The 27863-nt window shown below is 38.9% G+C and overlaps 1 protein-coding gene across 10 annotated transcripts in view; it reads right to left on the reverse strand.

Moving 5' to 3' along the window:
* CACNA2D1 (calcium voltage-gated channel auxiliary subunit alpha2delta 1) overlaps positions 1–27583 on the reverse strand; it is a 381260-nt gene extending 353677 nt beyond the window's left edge. For all 10 annotated transcript variants that reach the window (XM_057422543.1, XM_057422540.1, XM_057422539.1 and 7 more), the window contains exon 1: positions 27036–27583. In XM_057422543.1, the coding sequence (XP_057278526.1) occupies positions 27036–27130 (95 nt within the window). In that variant the 5' untranslated portion in view covers positions 27131–27583. The remainder of the gene's footprint in view (positions 1–27035) is intronic.
* Between the last annotated feature and the right edge of the window lie 280 nt (positions 27584–27863).

A 27863-nucleotide genomic window follows, 5' to 3' on the forward strand; every position in this document is an offset into this window, starting at 1 on the left:
TTCCATAATGCCATTTAAAATATCCTGTAATACATATCCTGTAATAACTCCTGACACTGTTTACATATCTTTCCAGAACAGAGTAATTGCTTGGTATCTCCCTAGGTCAGTCTCAGTTATACATTTTTTCTTCTTTTTTTCTTTTTTCCCTTCCCTTCAAACACCAAATATTTCTTCTGACACACAGGATTTATAATAAATAATTGTGCTCATTTTAACTGAGGTAATTTTCTTCATAGTAGCTGGTATGGGGTTGTGTTTCAAATTTGGACTGGAAACGTTGATAACACAGGGATGTTTTAGCTACTGCTGAGCAGGGCCTACACAGAGCCAAGGCCTTTTCTGCTCCTCATCCCACCAGTGAGTAGGCTAGGAGTACACAAGGAGCTGGGAGAGGACACAGCCAGGACAGCTGAGCCCAACTGATCACAGGGACATTCCACACTGTGGGAAGTCATGCTCAGCATATAAAGCTGGTGAAGAAGGAAGGGGGAGACATTCAGAGTGATGACTTTTGTCTTCCAAGTAACTGTTAGAAATGATGAAGCCCTGCTGTCCTGGGGATGGCTGAACTCCTGCCTGACCATGGGAAGTGATCAACAAATTCCTTGTTTTGCTTTGCTCACACATGGTTTTTGCTTTACCTGTTACACCGTCTCCATCTCAACCCATGAGTTTTCTCACTTTCACACTTCTGCTTCTCTCCCCCACCCCAGCAGATGTGTGGGGCTGAGCTGCCAGCTGGGGTTAAACCACAACAACAGTTTTCATAGATTCAGGGGCTATCCCTTTAGAGGTCTAAAATATACACTGTCTGGACCTCCACATTTATAGTCTGACTGACTAATGCTTGGTTATGCTTCCTTGGGGATAGGCAAAGCGACAGTTTGAACACTTCTACGGGATAATGAAGTTCAAACGTTCTCAGATTGAGGACATGGATTTTGGCTTATGAAAACTGAATAGTCATGTTTTCCATTAACCCATAGTCTTAAAGATATACTTCACAACAGTAAAATAAAAAGTGCTGGAATTTGCATTTAGTTCTGCAGAATGCTGTTGAACAAGTCTTTTCTAAGTTTTGCTGTTGTAGGCCCTATACTCTTGTTCTTTTTTTATCTTATTTTCCCATTAGTTTGATATTTTCCATTCCGAATCATTCTGTACGCCTCCACTGCGGTGACAATGTACTGCTATCCCCTTTCTCTACTTCCTCCCCTTTTCCTATTACTTCTAATTTGTTCTGAATAGTCTTTTGAGACACTCAGCTCTCAGATATGTGCAATTGTAATCTCAACCATTTTTATAGTCTTATTGAGTATGAAAATCGGTGTGATAAATGTGCCCCTTAGGATAAATTTACAAATCCAGAAAAAGAAAATGTGTATAAAACAAAACCAAAATTGAGTTGCATTTATGGTTCAATCATTCAAGAAACGTGATTTTTATAAAAATCTCTACCATAGCAACACATTCATATAAAAAACAAAAACAAAACACCTCTTCTATACTAAAAAAACCCTGAATGCTACTGTATAATGGTTAATCATAGAATCATAGATTAAGTCTTCATTTAGTCTATTGAGCTGCCTCACAGTGAGGCAGGATTTTAGCCTGCTAAAGTTCCTCTTTTGCATAGGATTTTACTTTCAAAAGAAATCTTTTTATATGTAAATTAATTACCAGATCCAGGCTCAAATTGCAAGCAGATCAGATGAGTTGCTTTCTTAGTAGTTTGCCACTAATCTCATTATATTTAATACATTTTGTAAAAGTTTAGCCTCCACATTGTGTCAAATGGACTTCATAGGCACCTATCAGTCTTGATCCATAAAAGACTGTCATGATTTTAGCAAGCAGTAGCACAGTCCAAGAATAATTGCCAGGACCACTCCATGACTGAAGAAGATGACAAGCTGAGAGTGAATAAATCCAGAACCAGGTACCAGAACACTAGTTTTATGATCAACTGTCTCCCAGTGTAAATGGAGCAGAGTGCTGCTTCTCGCTTATATTTATCTGTGGAGAAAAGATGCTTTATCTTTTCAGTTGCTGCAAGACAAGGAGAGGTTTCAGAGCAAATGTGGCAGCTTGTATGAGAATCTCTATGTTCAGTAACACCTGAAAAGCACTGTTACTGCTAGGGCAACTAATTTTCCTCATTACAAAGGAAAGCATGTGTCATATAAATATACTTTGCAGTGAACTCTTTAAATGTTGGTTATAATGGAATTGGAGAGAATATCTTACATATACAGAGAGTAGTCTATGAAACATATTTAAATAGTGCCTACTACTTTAAAATCTCAGTGCATTGTGATCTGAAATTAATTTAGCATCTCTGTGTCATCAAAGGTGACAACTCCTTGCATTTCAGAAGAAAGACTCAAGGAAACCAAGTGCCAGTCTAAGGCTCCAGAGGAAGCACTCGGTTCTTTGATCTCTGCAGACTTAGGCTGTTGCCATTACCCTTTCCTTTCAAGAAGAGAGAAGAAATATGTTCTGACAGCACAAAGAACCACATTGGCTTTTTGTCATGATGCCCGATGTCAGAACTGGGTGAGAGCAGTAGCTGAGAAATTCAAGTTCGTACGTCACATGCTAGTTCAGGCATGAATCATATCTGCCAGCTTCCTTTACTGGCTAAGCTGCACAGCAAATGCACCGAGGACACAGCCAAGGTTTGTCCCATCTCACACTTCCACCAGTTTACACCCCTTGTGCAGGAGAAGGCAGCCTACTGCAGCAGCAGAATCACCGTCTGGCTGGCTGGAGTTAGATCGCATCTATAAGAGGTGACAGAGCACATTAAAAAGAAGGCAGAAGAAAGGGAAAGAAAGCAGTGACACACAGCAAAGTACATTGGAATGCCTCCAGCCACCCCTTAAAGGTAGCCGTGTCTGCAGATGCTTCTTACAGCTGCACAGGCGTTGATCTCCAGCAACACTACTAACACTTGCACCATGTCCAGGACTGACACACTGTTCTTGAAAGACTCAAGAACTGCAGTAGGGCTGTAACCCTGAAATTAATACTTCCTACTCTTATCAATGCTAGAAAACATGGATGGAAACTGCTAACTGAGGAAGTTAGCACAAGTCCTGCCCACACTGCTGTTCCCCAATGTGTTTCAGTCCTTCCAGTCGTCAGGCTGACGCTCTGACAAGCAGTAAATGTCTCCTGACAAAAACCATTAAAAACGTGGTGAACTGTTTATAAAGTGCTATGTTTTGGCACGTTGCCCTAAGCCACAAGGTATCAACACAGCTCCAGAAGACATCCTCTCTGGGGCTCTTGCTGGAACCAGGAATAGGAAAATCTCTGACACCTCTTTAAAAAGCTGAATGTGCAACACCAAAAGCTAACATATGAAGTGCAGTGAACACAAAGCTGTGCTGTCTTGCCACCCTTTTTCAGCTGTCCTTTGAGAGCTGTGCTGTTCTGGATTGTAAGGGCTGCAGTTCTAGGTAGTCTTTATATGAGCTGTAAGACTGGGAGGAATACTGAAACTGCTGCAACGTAATGACATACACGTGAGCACATCTTCCACAAATGACATACTGGGAGGGTAAAAGGATGTCTCCTTCACAGGTTGAGCACCTGAGAAGGAGAAAAAAGATGTATAATTGCTAAGCACTTCTATTATATACCTCCCAAAGTATAAAGGTGATGACCACACCGGGAACATAAGCCAGATCAGTTTCTTGATCAATGATTCTATTGTATTACAAGTCATGACCGTAAAGTACAATGAGACAAAAACCTTAGCCCAAGCCCCACACTTGAAAAACGCTAATACAGCAAATACCAGATGGAAGTAAGATATGATATACTGAAACTGTGAGATCAAGAGGAACAACCTTGAGAGCCAATAAATCAGCATTGTGACGAGTGACTATTAATCCGGTCAGGTCTGTCGTTATCTCAACCCCTCATGCCCCACGTTGGGCACCAAAAATAAACTGTCGTGGTTTAAACCCTAGCCAGACAGCTTGTTCCCTCACTCCCAGTGAGTGGTGCCAGGCTAAGAGCAATCAAGGCCCCCCCCCCCCCCCCCCCCCGGGGCTCTCCCCTTCCCCGCTCCTGTGAGGGATGGGGAGGAGGATCAAAAGAGTGCAACTCCCGCGGGTTGAGACAAGAACAGTCCAGCAACCAATGTACAACACAAATCACCACCGCTACTACCAACTACAACAATGATAAGAGAAAATAACAAGGGAAGAGAATACGATACCACCAGCCAAGAAACGAGTCCCACCCGGAAGCCCGTGTCCTTCCGGGTAACTCCCAGTTACCCCCCACCCCGGCCATGACGTGCTGTGGTATGGAATACCTCCCCGGCTAGCCTGGGTCAGGCGCCCCATCTCTGCTTCCTCACGGCTTCCCCTCCTCCCTGGCAGAGCATGAGCCTCACAAAGTCCCTGGTCAGGGTAAACATCACTTAGCAACAACCGAAAACATCGGCTTCACCAGCACTGTTCCCAGGCTGAAAGTCAAAACACAGCACTGCACCAGCTAACACAAAGGAGAAACATGACTGCTACTCCTGAACCCAGGACATTATGAAGCAGCATTTATGCTGCTGTGTGATTAGTGTTAGGAATCTGACTTCTTAATGTGAAAAAAAGTATATATATAGTGAAAAAAATGAAGTTACTTATATTTCTATCATTAGGTTCTTAGCAATTTCACAAATCTACATTAGATTCCTTAATTAAATAACCCAAGATTAAGTTGAGCACAGTTGATTCATAAGATCTTACAGACCTCTAATTACAAAGACTAACTGCAAAACCCAGTTTTGCAGTTACACTGACAGGTGGCCACACTCCTCAAGTAAGCATCCTTTTAATTCTCTCCATCCCATCCCTACAGCTAAAAGGCATGCAAACAAGACATAAGTTTTTGGACACGACACAGGTGGGAATCACTCTGTGAAGTGCCCCACTAAGAGCTTAGCAGAGCCACAACTCTGGCACACATACTTTTCCCTTAAGAAGATCATGCTGCTTGAAGATTTGCTACTCCTGTGCTTTGGCCACCAACGGATTAATTCTTGAACTGGAAATGGGATGACTTTAGTCAGGGAAATTTGCAAGCCAAGCAATAAACACAAAAGCTATCAATGGTTTAATAGTTTAAAGCGCCACCCAACCTCGCCCTGAACACTTGCCAGGGATGGGACAGCCAACAGCTTCTCTGAGCAACCTGTGCCAGTGCCTCACCACCCTCACCATAACGGATTTCTTCCTAATACCTAATCTAAATGCCTCTACATCAGTAATTTTCATATCATCATACACTATTCACACGAGCCTCCCCAGGACAGGAGCAAGCAGGTGTCAATTACAACTCATGCCTACATTGTTAGTGAAGTCTTCCCTGAAACACAAACCTTCCTTTCTTGGAAGGTTTTGCTAGGAAGAGCATAGTTTACACTACATTCAAGATTCATGGCCTATATGAATATAGGCTCATGAGAGAAAGCTATGAACCTCTAACCAGACCTCCTAAGCCTTTTGCAACCAATACCTTCCATACCACTGCCATCTCCTACCCTGTATAGCTGTCAGATCAGTACCTACAATCCAACATGTGGGGACAGGATGGCATAGCTGGAGCCACTCTTTGCCACAACAAGTGACACTTCGGTAGATCCTGCTCTCTGACCATGGTGTTACCATTGAAAAATGCTGTGCAAGTGTACATCATTGTCATGGGATTAAGCTAAATGTTGTAACTAAACTTGAAGATAAGTATTCACAGGGAGGGAGGAAGGGGAAGGGGAAGGGGAAGGGGAAGGGGAAGGGGAAGGGGAAGGGGAAGGGGAAGGGAAGGAAAATGGCAGGCATATGTCCAACCTCCAGGTTCTGAGATCCTGTAAATCCTAAGCCAGAAATGACAGAAAACATGATACTATGTAATTGCCATGGCATAGGTTTGCACTCAGACATGAGGATCACAGCTCTTCCTTGCTTCTAAAAGCCGCCATCCTGCCCATCTGTTTTCTAAACCTTTTACTTCAACAGCACTGTATTTGGCCTCTTCCATTTAACTCTTGCCATGAAGAATCCCATTTCACAGGATGTAAACCCAAAACATCACTGCACTAAGAGTATGGGAATGATGCCTCATAAGAGGATTTTGTTCACCATTACCTTTACAGCCAGGGACTAGAATTAAAAAAATGAGGACATATATTACTTTCACTGTAAGAAATAAGATACTTTATGTCCCCCACAAGGTTTGAAAGAGCTTAAATGCAAATTCTGGTAATATAAGTGCTATTAAATGAAAGTGAAGAAAACATTTTAAAAACTACCCAGCCCTTTAAAAAGTAAACATTTTGTTTGCTTAAAGGACTACTGTGCTACTTGAGAAGATACTTCTTATATATCATGTAAGATACAGGATCTCTGCTATTTATACAGCTGGCTGTTAGTCACAAGTCTGTTTTGAAAACAGTGAAGGGCTCCTTCTCTCTGTGGGAAAATCATGACTGACTGCTTTTTTCAAGATTTATACATCCTCTCTGTAACTCTGCTGTCTGAAAGTGCCTAAGTGCTTCATCCAACCTGACTGCTCTTGCTCTAATGACTAGCACAGAGAGGGGAGAGTATACCTGCCTTGTACCCAAAACGTGTGCACACACAAGGGCCACATCACAAACTACTTCAGCATAAGAAATTATGAACTCTGTTTATAGAGTTCCTACTCTATTTGTACAAACATAAATTTGTATCACCAGCAGCACTGCAAACCACTCTTACCTAATGGCACATATTCCTAATAATCCTTTTTGTTCCATATATTTGGACTTCAAGCACAATACTACCAAGCATGTAACATGACCAGTGGGTCTATTTTTATTAACAATCTTAGTCATTCTGCTTACAAAGCACCCTTACATCCTTTCAGTAACCTTCTTACATCCTTAATCCAGTTACAGGCACTATTTCTTATCCCCAACTTCATCCCAGTAAATACATAGATAGATGGATCAAAAGATCGACAGTTAGGCAGATAGACAAGAAAAGGTTTTTATTAAGAATGTAGTTTCCTGACCCTCACAATCCAAATGCATTTTTTTTCTTATCTTTTGTTATGAGCAGTTTTCGTATGAATTTTAGTATGCATTTTCCTGAACAAACACTATTTTTGGTTTCATGTAACTTTATGATTTAAGATATAAAGTTTGAAATATGTTCACATAATCCTGACATGGGCCTCATTTAACATCTGTGGAAGTTGACGGAAAAATCATCTGACCCAAGATTTTATTCTATTTACAATCTAGACTATGAAAACACAAAGGTGAAAGCAGAGTACATGGATTCTGTCTTGGACAAAGGCGGAACAAGAAGCACATAGACAGCACCCTTCCCATATGTTGTGACTAAAGGACAATGCTCCTGAGAGGAGACTGCCACCTCTTCTGTCTAACATATAGCTGGTGAAATAAATTCAACAGAAATGCTCTTCCCCCTGTATTCAGCAAATGATACGCCAAAGGCAGACAGAATCTAGTCAGGTCTCTAGCCAGCTAGAAAAAAAAACAGTGCTACAGTGAAAAATAAGTTTGGAGAACTGAGAAGAGAATAAACTAACTATTAAATACACAAGCATTTTTAAACAAGCAGTTCTGCCTTCCAACCTGGTGTCTCCTACCTCAGAAAAAATATGTTTACCTATCATAGTAGCCACTGGTTGCAGCTAAAGCTGTGCTCAAGTAGCTGCACTATGAGCTTATAGCAATTTTGGTTTGCTCCCTTCATAAGTCACCATCAGATCATGAGTTCACACTGAAGAATAATCAGTTTCCCTTGAGCCCAAAACCTCAAGCTCATAATCAAAACTGCTGGGCTTAGGCGGTTTTAAGTTCTGATATGTGAAATGTAAAGTACCTTCCACCTAGAAGGTGCATTAGATGCAGTTTGGATTTTCACATACAAAAGCCTGAGGCTATCTGTGTCAAGAAAGTTAGATTTATCCCAGTATTTCTTGTCCCAAACCTGAGAAAACAGCCTTTTCTTGGAAAGGTCTGCTTAAAACCTTTTTCCTTTTCTCAAGGCCAGTCCCACTATTTACCTAGCAGCCCCCTGACTTCTTTCTGAGGGTCTGGATCACCCTCCATCAACCTCCAAAGCAGACATCCCAGACCTTGGGCAGCAGCTTGCAATAAATTACACCAATTTATAAAGCAGTGAAAAAAGAAATAGGGGAACAGGTTATTTCTTATGGCTTAGTATAGGGAGAACAAGTTACCAAAAATATACTCTTACATAAGCATAACAAACCCATGCTATATTTTGCTACAGAATTTTTCACAACCAGACAGACCACATGTAACCACTACAACCACCATGAGAAAAGTACTACTGCCTTTCTAAGCCACATAAAAGCGCCAACTCCACTTGTGTTCTTCTGTTTAACACAGTGTTTAATATCCTAGAAGTGTATCACAATCACAAAACATAAAAATCAAAGCAAATCACTATCAAACAGGTTCTTCATCACAAGCAACTCACTTGTCATAACCGAATACTGTATTTTAGGATCTCCTGCTCTTTTCCTTAGACTGTAAAAAATTTCCATGAATATTAATGGCAACTGACGACAAGGAAGAGAAAGAATTTGAGACGCCTGCCTACAGCTTAACAGAAAATGTGTAAGCTATCTTTAATGTAGTGATACAGCTCTTCGTTTTTGCCAAATATTCCAACTAGAACTTTTTGCAATAGTAATACATTATATTTGGCCAATTAATTTTTAAGAATAAGTCCTGTGCTGACCTCCACAAAAGCATAAATAAAGGTACACCATGAGATATACTGCTCTCTGTTAAAATTACTTTTATGGAGCACTACGAACAAGCAGTACCAGGACAACTCCATTTCTCACCACATGCCTAATTTCTGTGTATAGCAAGGTAAACCCCAGCTAATCAGTACACTTGCAGTTAAGTCTTTCCTCTTGAGGAAAAAATTCATAGGAAAGTGTACGGTTATTTATGTCTGAAAGTGTGCTCCTTCATCTAAAAAACAGAGACTGTACATATACCTAGCGTCAGTGTTTTCCCCAATGAGATATTGCAGCGTTAACTAAACTGCTAAAATATGGGAGCTCTTTAAAAAGCATTTTTCTCTCCTTTCCATCACAAAAGCCATTCCTGACAACTATCATTCCAGAGATATTCTTGCTTACGGTATTCTGCAAGCTACAGATAACCTGATTTGCTAATAATTTTAAAGAAAGGTTGTAATTCAACAAAGAAACACCCTTCTGGAGCTTAGCTAGTTAAGAGAAATGCTAAATCAGTGCTTGCTGATTGCTGGAACCAAATGATGGGCGGCTTCTATATTTAGGATCCTTCTTTACACCTGTCAAGAGACAGAGACAGCCAGTAAAAAAGAAAGTGTGTGCACTAGAGCAAGCAATCCAGAGACCCATCTCTTGTAGCAAGGAGCTAAAAATAAAAGTCACAAAGAGCAATAAAGAAACCAGAGCAAAATCTTATTATTTATATTATCCCTCTGCTTTGTGACATGCTGTCAGCGTGCACTCCAAACACGGTATGGACCTCATTAGTTATCAGCGACTCTGGCTTCCCGCAGGAAGCCTCAGTGATATTCAAAGCTGGATCTGGTCCAACTGTGTCAAACCTGTGCTCCTCAGGTGGATCCCTTTCCCTGCTGCTCCTCGGCTGAAAGCACAAGGCCTTTGAGGCAGCCTTTTCATTCTAAAGTGAAGTCCAGTGAATATTCATCCCTATGCTCAACAATGTCACTGGAAGTGGGCTTTCTGGCTTTGATTGGCACCTGCCTGAATGCAGGCTGCTCTCCGTTTGCTAATCTGCCAGCACTTCTTTCTGTGTGGATGATTTGTAGATACATATGTGAACATAACAAAAGGAAAATCATGTAGGTTTCTTTAAATAACGCTGTGCAAGCAATTAATAAAACAATCCTATAGTAAAGGCTTCAGATTCCTTTATTTGTTTTATATAGCATAACAACACTGTTTCAAATGGAAGGGCACCCAGCTGTAACAGGAGCTTGCTTCCAGTACATGGATGCTGCCTTCCTTCACCTGAGGTGCACCACTCCTTTCAAATTCTGATCTCCCAGTAAGCAAAAATGTTGGGGTTTATACAGATAAGGGATAAAGAAATAGCTCTGCTGGGGAAGTAGGGAACATTATGCTATTTAAATTTACACACATACCCCTTTCTAAATGCCACATGGCAATTCCTAAACAAAGAAGATGAATTTCAATCCGCCTTCCCTGATTCATAACAATCCAAGTAACCTTTAAACAATATCTGATTCACCACCAGATTCCCTGCATTGTTTTTCAGAAAAGGAAACCAAATGGCCTTTAAGTATTCCCCAGCGTTCCACAAAAGATACCTACTACTGGCCAAGCTTAATTTAAGTTTCAATAACTATTACTTTCTCAGAAAGCAAACAAAAAAGGTGGCTTTTTTCCCCATCAACAGCAGATGAAATGCATATTTACTTGTTAAAAATTAATGATGTGCATGTTTGGGCGAGAGAAATGTTCAGATGAGAGAAAATGCCCTGATGAAAGATGTTAAATACTTATAAATATTGGATGCTTCAGTTTGGACAGACACACAGCACAGACAGCAACTGCACAAAGACCTCTGAATCTTCTTAAAAGTTACCCTATTTGCCTACCACTACTAGTTTTAACCACTAGTAAGTAGTTACACTTAGCTCATCTGCTGAGTGTATATAACTAAAGCTTATGTAGATATTAACTTTAATTATACAGAGGCAAGAGGAAAATGCATATAAAATCATGGAAGATAACGAATTTACATTCAGCTCAATAAAGAACTAAAGGCACACAGAGGAAATCTGTATATGATCAACACATGCATACAGTAGTTCTGCATACCTTCATGTCACAGAAATAACTCTTACCCTCTAAGAATACTGTAGAGGGCAAAATTATGGCTTTACTGATGTCAGCATAAATTTTGCAATCTAAATCTATGCATTTCATAGAAACACAGAATCATAGAATGGTTAGGGTTGGAAAGGACCTTTAGATCATCTAGTTCCAACCCCCCTGCCACGGGCAGGGACACCTCACACTAAACCATGTCACCCAAGGCTTCGTCCAACATGGTCTTGAACACTGCCAGAGATGGAGCATTCACAACCTCCCTTGGCAACCTATTCCAGTGACTCACTACCCTAACAGGAAAGAATTTCCTCCTTATATCCAGTCTAAACTTCCCCTGTTTAAGTTTTAACCCGTTACCCCTTGTCCTTTCCTCCATAGATTAAATGTCAAAGGATTAAATGATTCAATATTTGATGAAAATCAGATCCAGAGCAAGACACTATGATTTCCACAGTTCAAACTGGCTAGCTAAGGCAAAGATCTCCATGTGATATGCCTAAGGTCACACAGTTACTAGCAGTTTATGAATTTACATTTAAAGTATAGTTTATATTTTTGAAGAGCTTAGTGCTTTTTTATTTGGATGTTGTGTAGATTAATATTCAGTCATTTGTAATTCTGCACTTACAGAATATCCTACTGGTTATTACCATACCTCATGGTAATGAGGAAGTACAATGCTGCTGTATAGCATCATTAATAATGCTAGCACATCATAGAAATAAGGCAAAGCATGTACCAACAGTTCAAACATATTACAGGCTACTCCCATCAAAACCAATGCAACTCCAGTGTATTCATACGAAGATGACAGCCTGAACATCTGTCAAAAATTCATTGAAGCTCAGATACAGAAATTTAAGTCTCTTCAACTGACCAGAGGCTGAGGACAGAATGGTACCATACTAGATGTATTGTAAATACATTAATGCAGCAGTTCCTATAATAAACTATCTGCGCCCAGTCCTACAAATATTTTGCTTGCTATTTGTAGTAAACTGGACTGTCCAGAAATATTCACATGCAAAAGCATCTGGAGGGTAAGAATGTTAAAAGAGATCTATGAGGTTTCACACAGTTATAAAGGGTAGCAATATCCAAAAGACTAAGAACCTTTTAATAAGTATTGGGCAAACTATTTTTCTGTCCTATCTAGCACTAACGGTGTCACCTATAGCAGAGGTTATGCCATTCTCTTGGGTACTGAACCATAAAACCATTTGTTGTCTGCCTGCATTGCAGGTACGTCTGTCCTACATTGATAAAAGCAATGAACATACAGGAAAAGAAAAATATAGAAAGCGATCTGGCTGTCTTGCATCATGTTAGAGGTGCACACACATTAGCATACAAAATATTACCCCTGTCGTTATTTGTTCCCCTACAGGTATTATCAGAGAAAACCCCTGGGAGACATGAACTATACTGCTTTATTATTGCTAGGAATGCTGTTTCCATGCCAAACTTTCTGTGTAAATATCTCTGCCTCATAAGCTTCTGTTATACAGAATCCATAATAATACAGGGTTTGTCTCTTGACTGGAGCTCCTAAGTACTGTGCTAGTAAGAACAGAAACACACATACACAATGCAAGTACAGCTGATGTTCGAGGTGCTTACAGAGAAACACTCAGTGACCTGGTCTAAGATAGGGCATCATTCATATGTTAAATTTAATTGTATACAATAAATCAGCCATATTAGAAATTATATTCAGGAATGCATCAGAGATAACAAATGATGTGATTGATTCCTTTCTGTACACGATTTCATAAGACTTTAAAATTCTTCTACCACCACACAAAAATTGGGGATGACAGATTGCTTCTATGCAGTTTTAGCATTATTTTGCCCCATAGCATGATACATACAAAGCCTAAGCTTAATTTCATTAAAAGATGTGACCGAAGACAAAAGTGGACATAACTCATCATCACAGTATTTCTTTGGAATGGGTTGGTAAAGATGTCATATACAGAAGCCTTTAAAAGCACCCACAAAACTTCTACTGAGAGTAAGTTTTCAAAAATGAAGTAAGAAATAGAGAATCTTGTAATCACAGTGTAGTTGGAGTTGGAAAGAAGCTTTAAAGGTCATCTTGTCCGACCAATCTGCATTGAGCAGGGACATCTTCAACTAGATCAGGTTGCTCAGAGCCCAGTACAACCTGACCTTGAATGTTTCCAGGGAACATGTTGTATCAGAGTCATTTAGAGATAATTCCTTCAGATGAACTAGCTAATGCAGTACTTGATCCTAACATCTGAAAGTCAAAGTCAAAAGCAGAAGTGTTATACTGAGAATCATTATGACACCATTCCATACTTCTACCTTCTAACTCAAAAATCGAAAGGTTTTATGTTTTGGGTTTTGATTTGGGTTTTTCTTTTGTAACAATATAAGAGTTGGAAAGAAAATAAGCAATGGGAAAAGTACTATCCAGCTCCCAAATAATAGAGGAGACAGCTTTTGCTCCTTCAGATTTCTCTTCAACACAAATTCAGAAGTTTAACAGTTCATAAGCACCACAAAACATTTTTGAGGATGAATCCACAAGCTGCTTGATTGCACTATCAAGGCATTGTGCATATTTAATCTGAATTTTCCTTACCTTAATTTGTAGGTTAAAGTCTGTGAAGCAGTTGATAGCCTAAACAGGCATTCATCTTTACCATAATTCTAATTGCAATTTGTATTCAGACTTACTCTGCTCGGATAGCAGAATAAAAGCAGGAATAATAAAAAGAAAAAAAAAGCAGAAGAGCAGATAGCAAAAATCAGCACTTACACAACGTATTACATTTTGAAAGCACTGTCCAAGCAATTCTCTATGGCCTTTAGAAGAATTCACAGATCAAAGAGAAAACTGGGTAAGAACAGACAAAACCAGACCTTCAAATTCCTGTTTTATTTTTGTAAATAAATAGCTTGAAATCTTTAATCCAGCCCTAACTTAAAACTGAAACCATGTGAATTCAAACTATGTCTAGTTTTGAGATGCATAGAATGAGCTTTTCTCCTAAAAACTAAGCATAGCAGTCATAAGGTATTACATTTGTATGGAGGCAGACAAATAGTGGTGAATTACTTCAGTTTAGAGAAAAATCAGGTGGGCATTAAACTACTGGTTTTAAAGCTTCTGAGATTCTTTTTTACTGTGTCATTTCAGCATCATTTCAGACTCTCGGAGAACTGCACATACAATGTAAAATAACAATACTTCACTGTAAACAGCCCTTATTTTTACATTGATTTTATTTAGATAGACACTGAGTGTGAAGAAGATTGTGTAATTGCTCCATTCTGAAAATGGACAGCATTAGCAGCCAAGAAAACCTTCATTAGCCCATTATCCAATTTTCCCAGGTGAAAGAAATGTTGCATGGAGGGTGTGTGTCCCTGTTAAATCACATAGTAACAAACCACAAACTGGAATCAATCTATATTACTGTTGAATTAGAACAAGAATTCCACAAAGCTGTGTATCTCACTCAGTCTATGTTTGCATATCATGTATTTGTTTAAGGACTTTGAATACACTTACAGTACTGGAAATTAAAAAGAAAAAGAAAAAGGCTTATTTTATTACTTTGCAGATTTTTAAGGATGTTTCATTGTAAGTAATGAAGAACTACTTTATTTTAAGCAGTCTTTGAATGAGTCATCTTGCAGATGATCCCCAGTTTGCAGGTTATCTATTAGGCTATTAAAAAGCCTTGAATAAGTTCTATCCAAATACATGTCATTAAGTGTCACTATATGACATTTGGATCTGATACACCAGTAATGTAAAATTTCAGGTATTGGTGATATCTTTTCAATTAGAATATGACTGCTCCTAAAATCGCAAGATTAAATAAAGAGCTAGAAACACAAGAAGCATGAGTTCCTACTTATATAGCTAACTAGAATGGTCGGTTTTTCTGCGGTATACCACTGATACTTCCTGTTTGATAATTTTGAAGAAAATCTCAGCTAGGAAATAACTCCTGCACAGTGAAGGGCTGCACCATTTACTAAAGTCATACAGCATAAAAACCAAAAGATCAGCCAGCCATTTCTCTTTCCGCAGTGAAGCGATGTCTGAGTAATAGGAAACATCCACACATATTTCAAAAACATTTATTTTTGTAAGGTATCTTTGCCATGGCTTTTGGGTTCAAAGAGTAACTTTTAGCTAATACCTTACTTATGATTCTCAGAGTCAGATGCTTCTGCAATCTCCCCGTGTAGTGGAAGTTATTACTAAGTTTTCATTGCCAGAGACAAGGTATGTCCGTTGCAGTTTTACCGAAGTTAGCTACAATCTCCACCTGTCACGCTAGTCTCACATTTTGAATAATTATAGAAAACCCCTCTTATTAAGTCAAAATCATAAAAGCTGTAAGGCCAAATAACCAAAATAAGAATTCAACTACGTTTTAATATGTAAGTACAAGTAAGCATAATTCTGGCCTTGTGTATCTTTCATATCTTCAATGAAACACGTTTCCAGGAGAAAAAATAATAGTTGATTTTTGTAACTGAAGACAAGATCACAATGAAGATGGATAAGGAAAAGAATTTAAGGCCATAAGGCAATTTTAATATCTTGCATTTTCTAGTTTTCAATTGTTTAGCTTTACAATTGGATAGCTTTACAATTGGGTAACTTTTAACTTAGGGTTGTTTTAAAGACTGATCAGCACTTTATTCTATAAAGAGATTATTCCCGTGGAGAGTAATGGGGCAATTGTAAGATACTATTCACTAAAAAGAAATAAAGCCCCAGGTAAATAGAGATGTGGAACAAAATATTTTATCACAAATATTTGTGATAAGAATGTTGCACTTGCGAAACTGAAAGCATCACTACTGAATACATAAAGTGCTTGTAGAAGCAAGAATATCTACAAGAATAACTCAACATTTTTGTTCAAAACTACCTAGCAGGCCATAAAAGTATTTTATTCTATAAGTAAATGGATTTATGAAAGGAAAAATCACTATCAGCAAAATATTTGCAAGCAAAGTATTGTTCTATGCATCCCCTACAGTATTCCTTATAGCCATTTGTTAATCTTACCTCTCACCATTCACACAAGGAAGTGATGGGTGCTTTAACCCTAATTTTGTAGACTGGAAGAACGTAACTATACTAGGAACATTTACATCGCAGACGACTAAAGATACTGGCTGAGTACTTCTCTGATACCAAAGCTTATCAGAATGTCACCTCATGTCCACGTAGCAAACTAACATCATGTTTAGAGTAAACCCAGCTTCATTGGGAAAAAAAAAAAAAAAAAGAAAAAATAAAGTTTGCCTGTAAATTTCTTGCTAGTTTTAAACTTAATAACCTGAAAATTCAAGATTTCATACCAGATGAATGAATTATTCGGTTGTGCATAATGAGGGGTTGAAATAAATGTCTTTATCATTCCTACAATTCCAAATTGCAGTGTTGAACTCTAGAACTAATTATTTAAGAAAAAAAAAAGAAAAAAAAAGAAAACACAAAAAAGTAAATCTGCAAAAGCTACTTACAGTTATCCTGTGCATTATTAAATATTGCAGTATTTTGAAAACGAAACTGTTTCTTCCCTACAATTCCATACCTGTAGAAAACTGGGTCTGTTCCTCATCTGGAGGAATATTTTTCAGTGCCTTCCTGCACATTAAGTACTTCTTTTTTACATGGGTACTTGCTCAGTGGGGCACAGACAATGAAGTGGCATTAGAGTTTACCATTTAAAGGGAAGACACCTGATATCACGCATGGTTTCTTTGTGGTATCTTACTATTCCCCTTTGTACAGCCTAATAGAATCACGTCTTCCGTTTTATTTTATATAATTTTTACAATCAGGCCTTGGCTGTGATGACTCATTCCATTGTGATAGAACCTGCTTGTGTTTAATAAGAAAGTATTTTACATGGATTCATCCTTCCACTCAGGATTTAAATGATACAGGACCAATACTCATTTTGCTGAAATGACACTGGTGCAAAGAAGGATGAAATTGGGTACCTAATCATTTCCAAAGACATTTAGCGTATACCCTGAGATATAGTCATGCAACAAACCAATTAATCCTTTGTGTATTTCTAATCAGTCAAAAGTGACTATAAGAACCAGGTTCTGCATTCAGTTACAACATAGCTATTCCCCACGTGTGCAGTGCAGCAAATCTCCATAAGACATGGCTCTGCACATATTAGTGATCGTCTTCCAGGTTATGTATCTACCCACATAATCTAAATAATTCACAACAGATAAAAATCTAATCCAAGAAAATGCTAAGGCAAGAAAAGTACCTTGCTAAATAATAAAAAAAAAAAACAAAAAAAACTGTAAGGGCTATGCTTCATTGTTACTGTTTGTGGCAAATCAAAATAATTGCAGGGGAAACTATGTTACTCCTGCTTGAAATCACAGTGATTCTCAGGTAATCAGTGATTGCTACTGATCATTTTAAGCACGCTACTAGTCCAAAACTGGAAATAAATTGATGCCAGACCACCTAAATAGCATTAATTATGTACTTTTATGATCATTTTTCTCATAGAAACAGGACATGTTACAATATACAACACATTTATTGAAGCAAGATGACAATTGGGGTGTCAATGGGAACAGAAGCAACAAAATCAGCTGTAGCCAGGGCTGCGAAAGAAGCAAATAGGTCAGGTTAATGAAAACCACTCAAGTGACATGAGCCCTTGGCTAGTACTGTACCCACCTATTGTCTCCATTTTAATTAAAAAGTACAAATACTCACAGTACAGATTTCAGACAAATTGGGCATCTACAGCTCCAAGTGATTTCAGCCATTGAGAACAACCATTTGCAATGTGGTGAAGGCGTGCAACCAGTGTGCAGCATTGGCATGAGTCAGATATGCTGGCTTCTGTTCATAATACTGTCTGCAGATTTTTGCTGACTCCTGTTAGTTTCTAAAAATGTTGTCAAGCTTATGTTTTTTCAATCTGTGTACATCCAAGAAGTACAGCTCGTGGGGATTAACTTCTTCTAGCTCCCCAGATCTCAAGTTACCAAAAGAAGCAGATATGATGGCACCTTTTCTACAGATTCTATTGAAAAAAACCCAAACCTTTGAGAACCAGGTAAACCAGAGACATTACCCATCCAGGAAAGGTTTGGTCATGCAAGTATCTGAGGTAAAGTGGGAATAAAGCAAAGACACATCTTAATAAACAAGGATTAACAGCTTAACAACACTTATCAACTACAGACGGCTTTAGAGGCATTAGCTAACAAATTAATCTTGACAATAAACCCTTGCCTGACTAAAATGGCAAAATACTGCAGTTTCTTACTTTACTGACAGAAAATAGTGTGGAAATGTAAGGCTCCAAACTTAAGAAATAATGCAAGGCAGATAAAGGGAAGCAGATAATAACAGAAAGACATATAACAATAAAGAACTCAGCCAAGATACACACAATTCAAGAGGGATATCATACTAAACAAATCAGATTCTGATTAAATAAAAGTAAATTTTAAAAAGCCCATTATTTATTTTATTTCTATTCTTTTGCTTTTCTTTTTCCTTTCTTTCTTTCTTTCAAGTGCCACTGAATTAACTTATGAGAAAAGTCTCAGGTCAAGAAATACTTGCTGCATTAGGAAATACACACAGACCTAACCATCCTAAGGAAGGGTGACTTTACACAGAAGATGATGCTGCAAGAAAGCTCATTGCTCACTCCACTCAATTTCCATCTTCTCTCACCTACATGTGTGTCTCTGCACTTTAACCTGTCTTTGAAATAAAATCTAACGAACTTATTACATCCATATATAAAAAGAATAAAGTTGCATATGAAGCTAACAGAAAATATGGACATTCAATAACCTCTGCAGGAATTATTCTAAATACTTACTGAAGAATAGTACACTATGTATTATATTTTATTCTAATTCAACCTACTAAAAGAAATCAGCCATATATGGCAAAAAGGCAACATATGCATTAATGTGTGTGTGCGAAGCCACCATACTTCTGGATTAAACTGACAAAACAGGATATCAACATATCTCAGAGGGCAGAGCACTCCCCAAGTAAAGTGTATTTCCTCCAAGTGTAGGGCTGTATTTAGGATCCACAAGATCTCTATCAGATATTCAAATTCACACTGGGGGTCCATGAGAGTTCTTTCAGCAATATGTAAAATAAACCATTTTTCCTACCAGTACACATCAGAATATCAAATCAAAACTTCCCTCTTAATTGACTGGTGAACTTATCTCTCAGCATGTTGATTAGTCTAATGGGATATTGGATATATATATGCAGGACTAAGATATTCACACATAAGAACAGGGGAAGGAATAGCAAAAACCCCTAACTTCGTAATTCATACATCTAGTCATCTCTTTTTCATTACTCTCCTCCTTCCGGCAGTACCGACAAATACAGTTCTTCTAGCTCAGACTCAAAACATTTTGCCGTGAATCAGTTTCCTCCCATCAAGAATGGTATTTCTACTCTATGCAGGAGCAAAGAAAACTTCTTTTTCACTGGTTTGTTTAAGACTAACTTAGTGCAGGAAAAAAAAAAAAAAGCAGCACAGTATTTAAAGGGACGACTGAGAAAAATAGCATGCCTTAATGTAGGCTTTAGTCCTGACACCCTTACCCAGAGAACTTTAATAGCTCTATTTTTATGCCTACTTAAAAGATTTAGTCCGTGCTTAGCAAAATACAATAAAAATCCCAGTAAAGATATGGGAGAGAGAGATTATCTTGCTGGGAAACATTTTAAGGTTTTGGACCAGTCTAGTGGGGAGCTGCAGAAGGGAAACAGGAGCACTTGGGCTAGGAAATTGTTTGGATGAACTGAGTCTAATTTTTCTCCTTTAAATAAAAGTAATGTAATTTATTATCCAATTGCTACAAAAACTAGACTGTGGAGTCAGCAACTTCTTTTGTGTTCTCATTTACTTTGCAAATCAGATCAGAAGTGAATCAGAACTTATTATAATGGATAAATTTCAGAGTCTTTGCCCATAGACTTCAACTGAGGCTTTATAAGCATGAGGGCTGAAAAAAGGACCACTGCTCCAATATATACGTCTATGTTAAAGATGACTGCTGTGTCAAAAATTATTCTTAGCCCATATGATCCACAGGACATCTGCATCCCTGGCTTGAGATGCATGGCTCTAGAGAAACACCGATTTCAAAAATGAAAAATGCTTAAGTCACTACACAGAAGATCTGCTACAAAGTCAGGCTACAGTTCTTGTCCTGACTGTCTCTGAAAAGAGAGGGAGCGAGAATGTAATTTAAAAAGAGGGTGAAAATCAAATAAAATATTATTTTATAACAGTCAACAATATTATGACTTCACATTCCCATTCCATGGGTATTTCAGGCCCGCTTCAGATTAAAAAAAGTCTGACTTTGAATTACTGTAATTAACTGCAAAAGCTTGCTGATTTGTTGATGCAAAATAATGTCAATCTTTTTCAGAAACTTGTTAGAATCTTAGTAAATAAATAGCAAAGATTATACAACGAACAGAAACTCGGCTCTTTGTCACCGATTTGCTGCTGGTGCACAGAGAAAAGTGTTGTAAGGAGGGACAGAAGCAAAAACCCGCAGTCCTTTCCCTAACATCAGTAGTGTAACATTACCAAATGGGGAGCCATATTCTCACCACAGAGTGCTTGTGAAAGAGGGAGTCTATTTTACACTTCACCCTGAAAACTTACTAAGTCTGGGAGGAAGGAAGGTGTGAAACACTGAGTTTGCTTAGAAGAAGAGTAGGTCAAAAAAGAGTTTAGAAAGTACTAGAGGAGGAAAAGACAAATCCCTCATGAGCTGAGTAGCTTCAAGCATATGCCATTAATTTTTAGCTATTAAAAAGTGCTGAGGCATATTTTTAAAATCTTCACCCTTTCCTGAATATTCTTTTTCAGAGAACATGAGCAGGCCTTTTTCATTTCAGGGTAGAAGCAGCATAGTCTGGCCCTAAATTGTGAATATCCAACCCATTAACGAAGTATAAATGCAGTTGAGAGTGATTTGCACCCTAAGCGTGAGCCACTCCTGCACTGCTACTGTGTGCTTTACACAATACTTACCACTTGACATAAAAATCACATTCTGCAAACAATAGTGATTCCAGTTCTCTTTTACTATAGGGAATCAGGAGGGAAAGAAGAACCACAACACTTTGTAGTAGCAATGACAAATTTGCTGTAGTAAGGACTGATTGACATAAATGATACAAAATCCAGCTCTTGGTCTGATGCTGCAGAACAAAGCACTGCCCGACACATATTTGAGAAAAGTTAAGTGGGATCAGGCTATTTAATAGATGCAACAAGGGAAATAAATCAAAGCTGCAATTTCAAATTCAAATCGTGTAACTATTCATCGATACCTGTCTTGCAGCAGCTGCAGATGGTATGAAAAAGCTGATGCAAGAATGAGCTAAGAGTGATCTAAGACACAACACAAAGATGCTGTCCAGAAAAGGGTGCAGAAATGCAGTTATTATTTTGCACTTCTTAAGTTCTGTGTACTTTCAAGGTGCTAAATATGTTTTACCAGGACACCAAGGACACTAAGCTGTCATTCTTTCTATCAAAAAGTCTGATTCAGCATTTGTAGAAGACATGATAAAGTACGGCATCTGGTTTTCCCAAATCATAGCTATGGTCCAGAAGTTTGATTCCAGTGTTGTGTTCTGTCAAATCTTTTCTTCTGTTAAAGAAGATATTTTAACAAGGCACTAGAAAACAACACTTTCTGCTGTTGTCACTAAGGTCTTGGTAAGTGCTCTAAACAACATGCATCCCAAGCATACAGGGATCAAAAGCTCAGATACTGCATGCACTGCAAAGAAGTACAAAACAGTATAAGGCCCAATTCTGTTTCAAATATGGTCAGCAATAGTGAGAATAAATAATTTCTCTCTTAAACTACTAAAACAATCCTAAACTGTAACCCCCATATTGCAGGGGTTTAAGTAAAACATTGGTCCAGAAGATTACACTACCTTAGGTAAAGGATTCTCACAGAAGAAAGAATAAAGGCATAAGCATGTCAGATCAGAAATATCAGCAGGCAACTGTAGTCTGATTTGTTTCTTTGCTACTAAAGATTAAAGTAATAATAATTTGACCATGCCTCCATCGATTTAAAATGCTCTGCTAGATAAATATTTTTAAGATCTGTACAAAAGGCCTTCTATTTAACAATGAATATATTTCAGACTAATGTGCTGCCAAGCTCCAGCTCTCTAGCAGCTGAATTCTTGGATAAAATCATTTTGCAGGGTATGAGCAATGCAGTTCTGAAAATAGCATCACTGCAAAATGAAAGATGGCAAGAACCTCTACGATGCTTATTTATTTCAGTGAAATTTCATCTCTTATGATCAGTATCTACTTTGACATTCTAAGCTGAATTTTCACACTTAATAAAATGTAAATCTATAGGGTTTGTTAATTTTGAGGCCCCAGCACAAATTTCTAAGAAGGAAATAAGAAAAAAATATCACATTCACAGTTTACATGATAAAATATGAGAAACAGAAAAATGCTTTGTGGAACCACAAATTTGAATTTATCAACACCACACATACAGAGACACAAAAAGAAACCAACACCAATCAACAAGCTGCTTTGCACTCATCTTTAAGTATGTTTCTACTAGAAGAATGGATTGGAGGGATGCTTTTTAAAATACCGGCAGGTTTACTCATCTTGCATAAAGCTCAGCATCCAGACATGTGCTGCTGAGAAAACACTAAGAGGTGATATTGCACTTCCCTGATTCTAGGTAGATTACATCTTTGGCTTCTTTCCAATTCATATGGAGATGATAGACTTCTGATATTATCCTCATAATGAAGATTTTTAAATATATATTTATTTAATTTAAACACAATTTTCAAATTAACATTATTTTCTAATGAACATCAGCATTAAAACTGGCATTTTTCTTTCACAAACTTTGTGCTAAAAATGAGATTACATGTATATGTGTTGTGTCAAAATCCCTAAATCTGACAATAGAAACAGATGAACAGAACACATCGTAAGTATCCTCTATCTACATGTGGTCACTGATTCTATATAGAGTGATATTGTGTACCAAACCCAGCTACTTCTCACCAAGATCTATACTTGTTCGGTCCATGTGCAGAAACCAAAAATACAGATGTCCCAGTTGTGCAAGCTCTAATTCACATGACTCATACAGACTTCCCTGAGCTGTCCTAATGACACCAAAACAGTAAGAATAACTCATGCAAATGAAAAATGGGGATACACAATGTCTCCTCTAAAAATTTCCTGCCTGCATACATATATATATGTGTTCATATGTATATTATTTTTATCTTTTGTATATTATTTTTATCTGCAGATGTTTTACACCATTTATTTAAGTAACATATCTGGCTTGAATATAATGTATAGTTTAATATTTACATACAGAACAGGTGAACTGAGGGGGAAAAAAGGACAAAAGATAAAAAAGAGTGGGGGAGGGAAATTAGAGAAGAGAAAAGAAAAGAAAAACAGACATTAAGCTATATCCAGAATGATGCAATTACAGCAACAATCCCACTGGTATTGAAAGGCTACTTTGTAGGTTTATCCAAATTAAAATATCTGCTTTGCTTTGTTGTTTGCTGCTTCTTTTTTCATCAGCACACACAGGTTTATCATCAGAAAGCAGCAGATATAGCTGTATATCATATATTGCTCGCTATCAGTAGAAATCAAAACTAGCAAGACATACTGTGTCAAAACCATACTTTAGAATTACAACATATTTTTAAACTCAAGACTACCTGTTTTGATGAAGTATAGATAAAAGAATAGAAATAAAGTGAGTTCTGTACAACCTTTATTACAAAACAGACTGCATTTATTGAACAGTATCTTTTTTCCTCAAGCCTGTGCAGATGTGGATAATAAACAGACATATATGGTTACAAAGAAGGAAGCGCTTAGTGTACTGTGTTAGCAGTAGTGCGGTTATAGTGACAGGAGTACTATATACAACAATATACTCATATAAGTGCAAAATATCTACTGTGCTGCATATATAATTGAAGTCCTTGGAGTTGTTACATTAAAAGTAAGAGCATGATATCCTGTACCAACATATAATACATCCCTAATACATGATACAATGAAAATGATATTCTTTAATGAAACCGAATACGTACCAACTGGTAGCTAAGCCTTATAGCTAAAGATCAAGACATAATTACTGCTATATTTAAGCAGTTCATTAAAAAAAAAAAAAGCCTTCAATATTTGCAGTGAAATACTCCAACACAGGAAGCAACAAATGCAATTATGCCACCTGCTCAGATTCACAATGAAAAATTAAGGCTCCCATTTCATCCAGCACAACCCTTCCCTTTAAATTCTCTTGAGTTGCTGGATAAATATATCAGAGCCTTTTTGCCTTGTCAGAGAAGTAAAATTAATCAAGTGACTGGGATTCTATCAAACAGCATTGCTTAAACCTTCATCACTTTTTTTGCTAAGAATGTTTCATACTTGCATACTACTGATCAGGACTTCTGAATGCTTTAGTAAAAGCGCATGTTTATATATTGATGCAGAAGGAACAGATGACTGAAGGGAAAGAGACTGTATAATAATGAGCTGTTAATGAAATCATGAACTATATAGTCCAGATTATGCACATTGTTCAGACAACAGCTGGGAAATGCTGCTTCCTCAGACCAACTTTTTAGCTAAGAGGAAAGGAGACTGAAAATAATGGAGAGAGAGCAGGTAGCTATGAACATAATATCAGCAAACCTTTGGTTCTTTAATTATTAATGTCCTTTCTTTCCTTTATTCTCTTCTCCTGTGTTTTTTTCCTATTTTTAATATTCTTATTAAATCTTTCATATTAATGGCATTTGCATCACTTCTCCTTGTTCTTCCCCATTCGTAATCTATAGTGGGAAAAACACAGCTGCCAAGTCTTAATAAAGAAACCCAAAAATGTTTTCCCTTTCACCTGTGACATCACTACTTTTTTTCAGAGCAGCTCTCCCTGCATAACCCTGTTGTGCTGTCTTCTGAACGAACTAAAGCATCTTTGCTCTTTGATTTAATTTCAAAGGGGAAACATTACTGTGAAGGATGGACAGGTACTATAGATTGTTTCTACAATGTTTCAATGGGATAATAATGAGAAAAAAAAAAGCCAACAGCAAGTGGATTGTGAAGAACATGGAAATGCTGCGGACTAATAACATATTCTAAATTACTTAATCATAGGTATAGCTAAAGTTATATATTTCCCTGTTGACAATTTCTGTTATCATCACTGGCAGTGAAGGCAAATTCTGAATGGAATCAGCAAACATAGAGAGGAGGACAAAAACAATTTTAAGGAAATATCACATAATGTTATGCTAAAAAGCGATCTAGATTTCTATTTGAAATTATACACTATCCTTTTTATACAGTATTCTTTTAATCTCACTAGGTTCCATATGTCTTTCTCCTTTAAAACTAGAAAAATCTATTTAGAAGATAAATTTTAATTGTGCATGATAACTTACCAGCTCAGTAAGAAACAGTAAATAGAGGAGCTCAAACACAAGAAAAGCACTGACTTAAAAAGCCCTGGCTTTGCATTTTGTCACTCTTGCTTCTATGTGACACATCTTTATAAACTGCAACACAAGAGTATTTTAAAAGATAATTTTCCCTCCAATGAAAGGCTATATTTATTTAACTTAGAAGACATTAAGTGGTTATTTTATACTAGTCTTTGTATTCCTTTCTTTCATTTAACAGTGCGAGTACCCGTTTGAGTCTCTCATAATGGCACCGATACTCAGAACTGAATCCAATTATAACAACCTACCAGCAGTACTAATTGGTGAAAATGCATTGCTGGTAATTGCTGCAAACTCATCCTTCTGCACCGCGTGAACGAGGGCAATAAATTCTACCCAGCGTTAAACAATAGGGAAGGCTACCATTAGCACTGTTTTTCTTAAGTAAAATGCATTAAAGTGAGACATCCACCTAAAAGTTACCTAGTGGTGGCTTTAACCCGGATTCAGGGACTAAGGTAAATGTTTCCAAACAACAAAAAAGAATATAAAAATAATAAGGTAAAAAAAGAGAAGAAAAGGCAAGGAAACCCTATCCACAGTGTTTTGCTGTGGATCTCCCCCCCCCCCCCCGATCTGTAGACGAATCTCCAGTATGATGGAAGCTTATTTCTGCCTTTCTCTTTTTGCACGCTTTCATTATGTGATCTTTGCACTGCTCTGAGCAACACTTCCATTCTGCTAAGCATGCAGTGGTTTAAAGATCTCTATCTCACGGCCACGCAAAACACAAAGCTGCTCGCACCGAAAGCATCCCTCAGCTCCCTTAAAGGCGGGTTTTGAGAAGTAACGATTTGCAAGGCCAGCCCTGAGGAAAGCAGTTCTGCTGTGTTGCTTTAAGGATGCTGAACCGCTTCGGTGTGGCACAGGCGTGGGCACCATCCCGCACCCCCCACAGCCCCGGGCACAAAACATACCCCGAGGCTGCCAACACCCTCCGGGGTGCGCTGGACCACGGCCAGGCAGGGGGGAGCCGAGGCATCGGCTCCCAACTCTGAGCCTTCCCCTCTGCCTGATTCACACGCCAGAAAATCTGCTTTTTGAGCGGATTTTCATATAATCTTGAAAGTTTCAGATTTAAAATATTTTTTCAGCAGTGTCAGAACTCCAGCCAGGCTGAAATAACCTTTGTGGGAGGAGGGGGCGGGCTCTGTGTAACTCGAAACTTTCCCCTCAGCGCTGCCGAGCTGCCGAGGTATATTTAGCACCGGGAGGTGCTCGGGTTCGGGGCTCCAAGGCGAAGCATTCGTGTTGTAAGTCCCGTCGCCGCCTGTGACCGGGGCACGCTCCCCTCCTCCCGGCACCCCGAACTACCGTTACTCTTTCCCGAGTGAAAACAGCCGAAATCCTGCAGTTTTACCTCACCGCCCGGACTGACTTTTATTTATTTCCCTTTGTATTGTGGCCGGGGCCGCGCTCCCCTCGGTGCAGCCCCGGCCGTGCCTCCCGCCCGCAACCCCGTCCTGCACCCCTTGGGACTTACGTGGTGGCAGAGGGGAAAGGTCCCTCCGAAGAGTGGTTCATCACCAAGGACTGGAAAAGTGTCAGGCTAAAAACCAGCAGCCAGCCAGCAGCCATCTTCCTGATCGAAGATCGATCCCCCTTCCCCAAGTCGGCGAGACGGCAATAATAATAAATTCAATTATCGTGTGTGGTGTGGTGGTGGCGGGGGGGGGGCTGTTGTTTTTTAAAGCCTCCTCCGCTCCCCCCCACCCGCCCCCTTCGCAGGAGGCGCAGCCCAGAGATGTGTGGAGAAGCGGGAGCACGGCCGAGGGTGGGAAGGAGGAGGAGAAACGATGGAGATCTGTGGGTGGAGAGGGGAAGAAGAGAAATAGAGAAGAGAGACGGAGAGATACTCTACTCTCTGCTACTCCAGCAGCAGCTCCAGCTTCATCTGATCCGCCGCCATCAGCGCTACTTTTGTAACAGATCCCCGCTCACTCTATGTGCGTGTATGTCCTTCCCTGATTTATTTCCCTGATTGCAGAGCAGGAGGAGGAGGAGAGAGAGGCAAAGCGGGGTGGGGGCTCCTGAAAGAGAAGAAGAAAGAAGGGAAGAGTTGGGCAGATCTGCTCCCGGCTCTTTTTTTCCCTGCCGGCAGCGGGGGAGCGTCGGGGCGGGGAGCAGAGGAGGGCGCCGGGCGCTGTGGCTGCCGCGCTCCTTACAAGGCAGCCGAGGAACTCCCGGGCCGGGCAGGGCCCCCGCGGGAGCCGCTCCCGCCCCGCTCCGCCCGCCGCGGGCTGCGTGCCTCACCTCCCGCCGCCCGGACGCTATTTTTAAACCCGCTTCGTGCCTTGTTTTAATTCTCCCC

The sequence above is a fragment of the Pezoporus wallicus genome, unplaced genomic scaffold (genome assembly GCF_028554395.1).
Source record: "Pezoporus wallicus isolate ANWC-B61680 ecotype Strahan unplaced genomic scaffold, APGP_CSIRO_Pwel_v1 contig_3058, whole genome shotgun sequence".
Lineage (NCBI taxonomy): Eukaryota > Metazoa > Chordata > Aves > Psittaciformes > Psittacidae > Pezoporus > Pezoporus wallicus.